Source organism: Macrotis lagotis, chromosome 1, assembly GCF_037893015.1.
Source record: "Macrotis lagotis isolate mMagLag1 chromosome 1, bilby.v1.9.chrom.fasta, whole genome shotgun sequence".
Classification (NCBI taxonomy): domain Eukaryota; kingdom Metazoa; phylum Chordata; class Mammalia; order Peramelemorphia; family Peramelidae; genus Macrotis; species Macrotis lagotis.
In genome coordinates, this window is record NC_133658.1 from 579,658,554 (window position 1) to 579,670,896 (window position 12,343).

The 12,343-nt window shown below is 37.1% G+C and overlaps 1 protein-coding gene and 1 long non-coding RNA gene across 11 annotated transcripts in view; one reads left to right on the forward strand and one right to left on the reverse strand.

Moving 5' to 3' along the window:
• The window catches only part of KALRN (kalirin RhoGEF kinase), a 1,044,937-nt gene that overhangs the window by 466,498 nt on the left and 566,096 nt on the right, over positions 1-12,343 (forward strand). For all 9 annotated transcript variants that reach the window (XM_074214684.1, XM_074214682.1, XM_074214689.1 and 6 more), the window contains one exon: positions 8,490-8,612. In XM_074214684.1, coding sequence (XP_074070785.1) covers positions 8,490-8,612 — 123 coding nt within the window. The remainder of the gene's footprint in view (positions 1-8,489; positions 8,613-12,343) is intronic.
• LOC141507233 (uncharacterized) overlaps positions 12,053-12,343 on the reverse strand; it is a 32,053-nt gene continuing 31,762 nt past the window's right edge. For both annotated transcript variants that reach the window (XR_012474105.1, XR_012474106.1), the window contains one exon: positions 12,053-12,264. This is a non-coding gene — a long non-coding RNA (uncharacterized LOC141507233). The remainder of the gene's footprint in view (positions 12,265-12,343) is intronic.

Sequence of the window (12,343 nt, forward strand, 5' to 3'; positions counted from 1 at the left end):
TCATGCTTATGCCAAGAAGAAAAAGGAAGCCAAGCCAACTCAAGGAGTTTGAAGTGGCAGCAGAAAGTTAAAGTTCTCCCTGTCTCTAGGTCACACCCGCACAAGGGTATTCCCTAAGAACTGCATTCAAATAATGACATCATAGGAAGTTTGGAACTTGATCTAGTCCAATCTCCTTATTTTGAAAATAAGGAAAACTGAGGCCCAGAAAGTTTAAGGGATTTTCCTCAGGTCACTCAGTTAGTTAGGGACAAAGCTATAGAACTGGAACCCTGGACCCCTGATTCCCATCTTCATCCATGCTTGCAAACTATACTATATTGCCTCCTTAAAAGGAGTCACAGGTATACCTGCATCTTATTTGTATATAATTTTAATATGCCTAAATGAGTCATATATTATATTTTCAAACTGTTTTTAAGTTAGATTTTGATGAATGCAATTCCCAAGCTTGTCATTTCTTAAATTTCCCCTATCCTGTATTATCATTCATCAATATACTTTCTCTTCTTAGTAAAACTAATTTTGGAAGAATGGTTTTTCTTTGAAAGTCTTCACAGTTTTTATAGACTATGCCACAATAAACTCAGGATTTTTTGTTTTTTGATTTGAATTTTTAAATGGAGCTATATTGTGTATGGGAGAGTAGCTATCTGTATATTACAGGACAAGAGGCTCACCTGCCCAAAACCATTATATGACCATCACTTCCCCAAACTTATCAAAGATAATTCATTTTTTCAATTTTCAAAATACTTCAACCAGCTCTTGCTAGTATAGTTTGTTTTCTCTAATTCCTTAAGTTCTGTCAGTTCAAATGAGTTCTCCCAAATGCCTATGTTGCCAAACATAATGAATATTCCTTGACCTTCCTCAAGTCCTTTATCATGAAGTTTCAATGGTTCTTTATTGCCCCTAAGCCTAGGGTAGAAGAAACTCTTCTGCTTGTATTTAAAGCCCTCTGTAGTCTTGGGCCAACTGATCTTTCCAGACCATTGTCACATTATTCCCTTTCATGTGCTCTTATGGACCAGTCAAATCCTGAATGTTCAAGAGCATAGTCCTTCCCCTTGTGTCCTCTACTCCACTTTAGGAGTAAGCTCTAAAAAGTAAGATGGCCCCAGGTCATGGATTCAGTCTATTGGGATTACTGGGAATACAAGTTAGATGCAAGCAGGTGATTGCAGGTACATAGAATTGAGTAAACTCTGAAGTTGAAATAAGGCTAGCTAAAGAGAGTAGTCATAGAATTATAGGAATAAGAGATCAAAGGGATTTTAGAGATTATCTAGGCCTGTCTCTCACTTGTGCAATTAAGGAAATGAAGATATCCTCATAAAAGTTGAGATAACATGAGCTTTTGAAAATAGAATTAGATTTGGAGTCAGAATATCAAAGTTCAAATTCCAACTCTGTCCCCTCAATTATGGATGCTGTCATCCATGTTTGTCTGTTTCTAACCCAAAGATCTTGTATCCTTGGCTATCTCAGAAATCTCATTCCAACTCTACTTCTACCTCTCAGTTCATTCTGAGCAGGCTAAGCTGAAAAACCTAGGTTCCCCAGACCCAGGGTAAGGCTGGATGGCATTTTAAACATTGTTACTTAAGACTTTATTCTAACTTTATGACTTCTACAGAACACCCCCACCACTCTCATCTCATTCCCTTCCTTGTTTTCAAGTCTTAGGAATTAAAAGTTTCTTCACTGCCATGAATTCTGTGATTTAGCTACATAGGACTGTCTACGTTTCATAATGGACACTATTTCCTAGCCTTTTCACTTAACTTTTTCCTATATCTGGAGTACTCTTTTTCTTTGTCTATTTTTTAAATAGACTATCTGACTTCAAAATTTATCTTAAAACCAGAAAGACATTATTTACAGAAACCACACTTTTGTGTGATGATCAACTGTGAATGACTTAGTTATTCTAATCAATACAGTGATCCAAGTTAGTTCTGAAAGACCTTTGATGAGAAATGTTTAAGAATCATTCAGTTATGTCTCAATCTGTTACCACATTTGGGGTTTTCTTGACAAAGCTACAGGAGAGATTTGCCATTTCTGTAGCTCATTTTACAGATGAGGAAACAGGCAAACAGGGTGAAGTGGCATGCCCAGGGTCACACAGAAGAAGAGTTTTGTTGACTTCAGGTCCTACTCCCTATATTATGTGCCACCTAACTGGTTCATCTATGCCACCACAGAAGAACTGATAAACTATAAATGAAGATACAAACTTTTAAAATTTTCTTTTTCTTTTTTGATGTTTTCTTTTGAAACATTACTAATATGGAAATCTATTTTGCATGACTTCATGTTTATAATTGATATCAAATTGCTTGCCTTCTCAAGAAAAGGAGAGAGAGATTTGTATCTAAAAATTATTTTTAATGACTGTTAAAAATTTTTTACCAAATATTTAATGAAATAAATCAATTTCAAATATTTATAAACATTTAACAAAATAAATAGAAATATATTGTGAGGTGGGAGAAGATCTTAAAAACCATCTTCTAGGGGTAGCTAGCTGGTGAAGTTAATAGAGCACTGGTCTTGGAATCAGGAGTTCAAATCCAGTCTCAGATACTTTATAATTGCCTAGTTGTGTGACCTTGAGCAAGTCACTTAAACCCATTGCCTTGTAAAACAAACAAAAATCTTCTGAAGGAAACTTTTCCTATTCCCTATCCTTCTCCCCTAACTGCTAGTGCCTTTCCCTCTAAGGTGACCTTCCATCTATTCTGTGGGTATCTTGAACATACCTATTTATGCATATGTTGCTGGGGCATGGAGGAAAGAGATCCCCTATCCTTTGCTAAAAGACTTTTGTTCCAAATGAGGAAGGACACAGAAAGAGATGAGAGGATGTTTGTCTTCATTCTTTTAATGACCTGTTGAATCTCAGATCAGTTCCATTCCTTTTATAACCTGTTGGCTGTCACCAATCTTAATTACACAACTTCAAGTAATAGGGACAATTAGGGGTTGGTTATATCATCCCAAATTGTAGGTACTTCAATTATAGCACTTCAATGTAGTTAGAACACATGTGAATTCTCATAAAGTCAGAATAAGCCCAGCCCTATGGAGTCACCCTTGTTTCATGAAAACAAAACCTTCTCTTGATCTTTCTTTCTTATCTAGCTTCTGTTCCAATTTCCTCCTTTCTTTCATTTCTAAACTTTTTGAAAAAAAAAGTTGCATATATCTTTTACATGAATTCCTCTACTCACTTCAACTCTGTGAAATCTGGTCACTAAATTGGGTCTCCACTAAACTATATAGGAAGGACCTCAGCTAGTAGTATCTTCACTGAGTTTTTTTTTTGTTGCTATTTTTGTGGGGCAATGGGGTTAAGTGACTGGCTCAAGATCAATACCTAGTGTATCAAGTATCTGAGATCCTATTTGAATTCAGGTCCTCCTGACTCCAGGGCTGATGGGCTTCCTAACTACCCCTTTGATCTAGTTTTAAAATTTAATTTTCTCAATGTTTTATTGTACTTTTACTTATTTTGTTAAATAATTCCCAATTACATTTTCATCTGATTTTGGCTGCACCCCAATTCTAGGCTACTGTCTAGGATTTAGCTCAAGGCTCTGCACACAGGAGTTACTCAGCAATCAGTCGTTGAATTGAATTGCTCATTCCCTGCAAGCTGATTGCCATCCTGGTTCTTACCAGCCTGGGTTTTGCTATTCTTGATCAATAGTTCAGCTGAGAGTTGGTGCCAATGGTTTTAATTATTCTAGAATTAATACATCTCTGTAGTTGTTTCAAAATCTAATTAGTTATTTAACATAGAGTACATAGAAGGTCACTTCTCTGCTATAGTGTTGTCTTGGAAGGTTGTTTTTGGTGGAGAAGGCGGGCTTCTGTATAATGTAAGAGAAGGTACTGTCTATTTCCTATGTAAGCAAGTCAACCCAGAGAGAGTAGAGGCACCACATCATAGCCTCGAGACAGTAGCAAAGACTTGTCTTCCTCTCTCCTTGTTGCTCAGACTCCTTTGACTGTTCAAGATACTTTCAGTAGAAAGAGGCTAGGTGAAGACATTTGTTATTTGTGAGTGTCAAATAAGGTCAGGGGTGGGGATGGGAGTGGAGATGGATTTTAAGCATCTAGTTCTATCACTAAACAACTGACTTTGGGCAAAGGTCTATTTAAGCTATTTGGGTGTTGTCTGTGATGGCTGGCTGTTAGATTAGAATCTGAGATTCTTAATTAGGAGTCTCTGAACTTTTTTTAAAAAAATTTGTAACTGTATTTCAGTAGAATTGGGTTTCTTTGCAATCCTGGATATTTTATTTTATGTGTTTGAAAATATTTTTTAAAAACTTTATTTAAGGCAATGGGATTAAGTGACTTGCTTAAGGACACACAATTGGCAATTACTAAGTGTCTGAAGTCGTATTTGAACTCAGGTCCTCCTGACTTCAGAGCCAGTGCCTCATTTGAAAACATCCTTCTGACAAAAGGGGTCTATAGGTTTCACTAGACTGCCCAAGGTATCCAAGATATATATACAAAAATGAGGTAGAAGCTCTAATCTAGAAATGCATTTTTCTTTTTCCTTTTTTTCTTCATTTTTGTTTTTGTTAAATAATTCCCATTTACATTACAAAATTTTAACATTATTTTAAAAAGAAACAAAAATAAAATTTAAAAATAAATAAAAATAAAAATTCTCTTCCTCCTTCCCCTACCCCTTGAGAAGGCAAGCAATATGATATCAATTATACATGTGAAGTCATGCAATACATTTTTCTGTATTAGTTATGTTGCAAAAGAAAACACACACACACACACACACACACATAAAACAAGAAACATTTAAAAAGTGAAAAAAGAACGCCTTAGCCTTCACTCAGAATTCTTTCACTGAAGATGACAAGCATTTTTTCTTCTTGGATCCTTTGAAATTGTCTTCAATCATTGCATTGCTGAGAAAAACTAAGCTATTTACAGGTGGTCATCATAAGGTGGTGTTGTTACTGTGGACAATGGTTCTGTTCACTTCATTTTGCGTGGGTTCATACATGTCTTTCCAGGTTTTTCTGAAACCATCCTGGTTGTTTTTTTCTTGGAGTACAATAGTACTCCATTACATTCATATACCACAGCTTGTTTGACAGGCATGATTTTAATTTCCAATTCTTTGCCATTACAAAAGGAGCTATAAACAAATGCATTTTATATGGCATCCCTTGATTTCATTAGTAAAGGAAATTCCTAACAATTTCTACCAATGCAGACTAGCACCTGCTCTGCAACTTTGTTGTATTAAAATTTTTACCTTGAGAATTGAGAAGTTAAGATTGCTCAGGAAAATCTTAGTGCCTCAGGAAATGAAGCAGGGTCTGGAGATGGAAAGATCTGAGTTCAAATCCAGCCTCAGGTACTTGCTGTGTGTCTCTGAACAAGTCTCTTAGCTTCTGTTGGCCTTAGTTGTCTCAACTGTAGAAAATAGGGGTCAAATCGGCACCTCCCCCCCAGAGTTATTGTGAGGGTCAAATAAAATAATATTTGTAAAATATTTAGAATAGTTCTATGGCATGTGATCAGAACTTAAAAATTACTTTTTTCCCTCCTTTCCTTCTTCCTCATTCTCCTCAATTCCAACCTTGCACTACACACAATCAACAGAGGCTGAGTAACAGGATCTGAGGATAGATTTTCCCAAGTCCAAGACCACTTGTCTATCCCCTCTTCCAGGCTGTTTTCTAAAATACTTCAAGATCAAATGATGATTCTGTCTTGTATAATTCTGACTTTGGTAAGCAGGAAAGATATATGACTTTGTTAGAGTTGCTGGTTTGGTGTAGGTTTTGTCTTTAAAGAGAATTCTAGCTGCCATGGGGAGATGCCCTTTTCAGCCTTCATTCCCCTTTCCCCTTAGAAGGAAAGGATTGAACTGAGTGATCCGTGGATTTCTTTTCAGTAAACTATTCCTATGACATCCTCTCTCCCTCAGAAATGGACTTATAGGGTACAGAATAAGTGACATTAATTACACACCTAAATCAAATTACTCCAATGAGATATGAAATGGGAATGAAGTTTCCTGATCAACAATGACTTAATTGTCTAATCAATAAACAAAGATAGCCTAGGGACTTGAGAAATTGGGAAACTAAGAAAATAGGGACCACAGACAACTAGAAATATTCAGGGTTGGAGGGAAACTTCTCACACATTCTTACATTAGCCTTCCTAGTTTGGGAATCTGTTATATTGCATCCCTTATCAAATTCATCCAGCCTTGATATGGAAATATGTTTAACATGGTTGTGCATGAATAACTTGTGTCAGATTGCTTGCTGTCAAGAGGTGGGAGAGGGAGAAAATGTGAGACTCAAAATCTTAGCAAAAAAATGAGTGTTGAAAACTATCTTTACATGTAATTGGAAAAAATAAAGAAGACTCATATTAAAAATCATATGTTGATACAAAACACAGGAAATTTAAAATAAATGCAAAAAAAAATCATACAGTCCGTATTTAAACATTTCCAGATACAAGTAAAGCAATGTAGCATGGAGGAAGCAACACTGGATTAGGAATCACGCGACTTGAGGTCAAATTCTAGACCTTCCATTTTTACTCCTGTACCTTGTATCAATCACCTACCTTCTTTGGGTTCCAGTTTTCCTCTCTTATAGGAGAAGAGGGTTGGATGTGGTGATTTCTGAGATCCAGTCCAGGGTTTTTGATGATCATTATCTCTGGTCACTTCTTCCAGTGATGGAAGTGTGTCTAATCATTAGTTCTTCCATATATTGATCCAAAATTTGCTTCCCTATAACTTTTTTTCTGAGCTTTTTTAACTGGACTGTCTTCCTTCTTCTCAACAACAGTTCTCCAGATATTCATAGGATCATAGATTTAGAGCGGGAAAAGAATTTAGAAGTCATCAAGTCCAGTGCTTCATTTTATAGCCCAGAGAGATAAAGGAGTCACAGAGGAGAGAACTATGAGCATGAATGGAAGTAGCAAGGAGTCAAATGGAGGTTCATAAGAAAGAGAACATCCTAATAGTTCAAGTTGTCTAAAGATAGAATGGGTTGCTTCAGGAAGTAGTAGTTTATTCCCATATTTGAGTTTCAAGTTGGATGACAATTTGTCATTCAGTTTAACACACAGTTAATACACATAATACACAGGAGCCTGGCGCTGCAGGTCCTATCCTTGAGGAGCTCACAGTCTAATGGTTTGATGTAAAGTGTAAAGAGATTCCTTTTTAGAGGTATTGGCTAGTCTAGACAATGTCTCCAACCCACTGTTACATGACTTAAGTCATAGTATCCAACTTAGACATAAGCTAACTGACAGTGTTAATGCTTAATGCCCTTTGTTGTTGTCTTTTTTTTTGTCTTTCAGTTGTTTTTGTCTCTTTATGACCTCAATATCCTTGTTTCTTGTCAAAGATATTGGAATAGTATAATATTTCTTTCTCCAGAGCATTTAAAGATGAGGAAACTGAGGCAAACAAGGTTAAGTGATTTGCCCAGGATCACATAGCTAGAAAGTAACTGAGTCTAGAATTGAACTCATGAAGATGAGCTTTCCTGACTCCAGGCATGTCACTCTACCCATGTACCACCTAGCTGTCCTAATTCCTTTTGGACCACCCCACAAGAAAGAGCAGGAAGGTGGAAGGCAGTAGACTTTGGGTTTGAGTAATGACCCTATCCCAGCTATGAGGTAAAATGTGATGGGTTTAGAACTAGAGTTTCTGGATTCAAATTTTAGTTCCTGCCTTACCATTTGGATGCCCTTAGGCAAATTATTGATCTAGGGCCCACTTGCCTCCTTTGTAAGATAATAGGGTTAGATTAGATCAGCAGTATCAAACACATAGCGTTAAGACACTCCCAAGTACTGCCTGAACCAGATTGTAATTGGGAAATATTTAGTAAAATAAATAAATACAATAAAACATAGATAATGGTAATATTATCTTTGTTTTCTAGGTCAATATGTGGCATCCTGAACATGTTAGTTGCCCCATAATTATATGAGTTTAATACCAATAGACTGGATGACCTCTAAGATTCTTCCCTGTTCTAAATCTGTGTAATCTTAGGCAAAGCATTTAATCTTCTGAGCCTCATTTTCCTTAGGTCTCAATCCTCAGTATTAGCCCTGATAATTCTTAGGAACAAATGAGATAATCATTGAATGGATTTTTGTAAAAAAAAAAAAAAAAGGTACTTTACAATTTGTAACCTGACTCTTAACCTAGGTTTTTAATGATAATAATGGAAGAATGGAAAGATGCAAATTTTGGGTTCTGGGACATTAAATGAATAACCTGTGAATCAATGAAAGATAACACACAAAATCTTCAGGTTTTGGGGGGATCTGGACTGCCCAGGTTTCTCTTAAAAGGCCCTGGTTATAGCTTTTGGAGTTTTTCATTTTGGGAGTTCTGTCCCAAGAAGGCGTCAAATGTTTATGGCTCCTTTTCTTGTTCTTCACAGATGTTTGATTGGATCAGCCATAACAAAGAGTTATTCCTCCAGAGTCACACTGAGATTGGAGTCAGCTACCAACATGCCTTGGACTTACAGACTCAGCACAACCACTTTGCGATGAATTCCATGGTGAGTTGAAGGGCTGAGCTTAGAAATCTGAGTCGTGGATTCCATATGTGGGAGGGTAGGGGCCAGAAAAAGAGCAGAAGGAGAGCAGATAGGGATGGAGGAGAGGGGAGTTTTTAAAAATTTATTTTTAATTTAAAAAATTTGTATTTTTATTCACTTTTAAAGTGAATAATATTGGAGAATCCCCAAAGTATGAACAACTTAATGCATTAGTTAGTGGGAAAATTTTTTTATTCATTTACTTATTCATTCATTCATCATTCCTTTATTCTTTCCATAAACCTGTATGAAGCACTTAGCATGTGAGGAGCACAAAGGTAAAGAAAATGTTCTTGTTCTCTTATAATCCATTAGGGGATAATACAGGGGAGGACTGGAGCCAGTTAATACTAGTGCTCAGGAACTTATGGTTAAATTTTTAGTGTGATCATTTACACCTCAAAAAAATTGGCATATACTGTAATTTAAGTTTGATTTTCTTGATTGTCTTGATTTTAGAAAGTCATGGAGAATATGTTAATAATGCAGATTAAAATGAAAAATGCATACTTTTTTGAAGAGTTTGTTGTTAAACATATCATAGTACCCTGCCTCCTCTACTCCCCTTACCACTTTTAATAGAAATACACAATAATGATGTTTGTCCTTTGTTTTCGGAGAAGACCATGTCAACAGGGAGGTGATGCCATGACAAGCACATGAATTGGACTTGAGTGAGGGGGTGCTGTGCTAAGTCACCAGCCTCACTTTCTCCTCTGGAGTCATCTGGATCCAGTGGCCAGATATAAATCAGGATGACCAGAAGTAATTCAGGATTCAAGACAATCTGGGTTAAGTGACTTGCCCAAGGTTATACAGCTACTGAGTGTGAGGCTAGATTTGAATGCACATCCTCCTGACTTCAGAGCCAGTTCTCTGTATAGTCAGAGAAAGAGAGGACCAGATAAATTAAGGGTAGATAGGTGCACCACAATGCATAGAGCACCAAGTTTGGACTCATTATCCTAAGTTCAATTCCAACCTCAGACACTGTGTGGCCTTGGGCAAGTCACCTCACTCTGTTTGCCTCATTTTTCTCACCTGTAAAATAAGCTGGAGAAGGAAATGCCAAACCACTCCAGTAGTTTTGCCAAGAAAACCCCCAAACCCCAGTCAGAAAGAGCAGGCTGATTTGAAAACAACTAATCAACAATAAACTCTCTTGCCATTGAGATTCCACAGAATATTAATTAATTAATGCCACAGAATATAAGTACACAGAATTATAAAATGCTCCAAGATCAAGAAAGGAGACTTCATGACTCTATGGGAGTCTGGGGAGGTTTCAGAGAGGAAGTAGCATTGGCACTGCTTCTGAAAGGATGGAGAGGATGCCGATAGTAGCAATGAGAGCTAATGGTAAGAGACTGCTAAGAGCAGAGAATAGCAAGAACAGGGGGCACAGGCAGGAAGGTGTGGGAAGTGTTTGGTGGAAATGAGGAAATCTCCTGTCTGTCTTAATGTTTGCATCAGCAGTTCCTATGAAAGAGACCATTCTGCCTTGTCAGTCCTGGGATGCTATTCTCATCCAACAAAAGAAGCTTATCTTAAAATGGTGATGTCTGTTTAGTCTGTTACATCAGAGTCTGGTTTTGTATTTTCTTGTTCTATTGTTTTGGTTGTTACAGTCCTGTCCAACTCATTGTGACTTCTTTTGGGGGTTTTATTGACAAAGATACTGGGATGGTTTGCATTGCCTTCTTGAGTTCATTTTTATAGCTGGGGAAATTGAGGCAAATAAGATTAAGTGATTTGCCCAGGGTTACACAGCTACTAAGTGTCTGTGGTTAAGTTGGTTATGTTCCTCTGATCCCTGGTCTACCTGTTTCCTTCCTGACCCTAACCCCAAACACCTCTAAACCTTTCAAATATTCATTTGAATCAGCTAACATTTATTAAGTGTGTACAATAGACTGGGATCATTGTACTAGATGCTGTATAGGCCAAACAGACTTTATTGTAGCAGGTTTTATCCCCTCTTTTCTCCTGGTTAAACCATTAGTTCTGGAGCTTTCCTTAGAATTATTGTGGTAAAGCTTCAATGATCTCTTTGTGTGGTGATTACTCTATTTGGTTTCTCTACCAAGGAGAGTAATAGTCAAACAAAACAGTCACCCTTTCACAATGTATATTAAGAAAACCCTGGAAGCCACAAAAAATATTTAAGTGTTTAGGCTTAGATGAAATACTGAGAATGCCTTTACATTTTAACTTCCGTTGCTTGATGGGAATAACTTTCCCTCAGTTAGGAACATTGACATTTGTGCCCACGGAGAGTTTGCATTGTCTGCACATCTGGGGAACTGACTAATGCTGTTTTATGTGGAGGACTGGGTTCTGGGTTCTCATTTCATCAAGCCAGGTGATGATAAGATTGCCCACCTCTTCCATCCCTGTAGAAGTGCCTCAGTGTTGAGAATGTGGTCTTCTTTGAAGCTCTCTTTAGTATTTTTGTTTCTTCAATAATAATAGAAACCTCATTTTTTTCAAATATAAAAGTTCTTGAAAATGTCCATATAAGAACTTCTTGCATTTATTTTGGAATTATTGTTTATGAAAATACTTGTCTATCTCCCAAGTCTAGGCAGTGTGACATAGTAGAAATTCAATGATTGTCAGAGACAGAATGTTGGACGTCAGGAAGAGTCAAATTCCATCTCAGACACTTACTGGCTGTGTAACTTCAAGCAAGTCACAACCTCCCTAGGCTTCTATATTCTCATCTTTTAATATGAGGAGGACATTAAGACTTGGTGGACCTTTAAGGTTCTTTCCTATTCTATATGTATGATCCTATGTACATGCATTTATTAATTATTATGTGCTTTGTTGTTTAGTCATTTCAGTTGTGTCCAACTCTTTAAGATTCCATTTGGGACTTTCTTGGCAAGAAAAATGAGGTGGTTTGCCATTTTCTTCTCCAGCTCATTTTAAAAATGGGAAAACTGAGGCAAATGGGGTAAGTGATATGTCCAGGGTCACATAGCTATTAAGTGTCTGAGGCAAATTTGAACTCAGGAAATGTCTTCTTGACCCTATGCCAGTGCTCTATCCACTGTACCACCTAACTGCCCAATGTTCCTATGAACATGCATTTATTAAAAACCTATTATCCTGCCATGTGCTAAATATTGGCATAAAAAGTAAGTCACAATTTCCTGGGAGAAAAAATAGGCAAGCAGACTGGTAAATATAATATGGATAAAAGTGGACTTGGGGTCAAGGAACATTCTTTCCCTGATTCTGAGGGTTTCAGGGAAAAAGCCCTTTGGTAGGAGGTAACATCTGAGCTTGAAGGAGATGGAGGTGAGGAGGTAAACCATTGCAGGGATGGCTAGCAGTCTGGACAACAGTATAGAGACAGAAGAAAGGGTGTATAAAAAGAATTACACAAAGTAGGTGGAGTGCTTGTGGGCAAGTAGTATGTAATTAATGCAGAAAGAGATTGGAGCCATGTTGGGAAGACTTTAAATGATAAATAGAGGAGCCAACATTTTATACTAAAGGCAATAGGGAGCCACTGAAAGGAAGGATGTTAGATCGGTGCTCTTGGAGTTTGGTCACATCTCTGGTCAAATTCTGGTTCAATCAAATCATATCTCTGCTTCCTTATCTGTAAAAAATGAGAGAGATGAATTAAATAGTAGGATTTTGAGATGGAAGGGACCATCTAGTCTTATCTCTTTTACAGA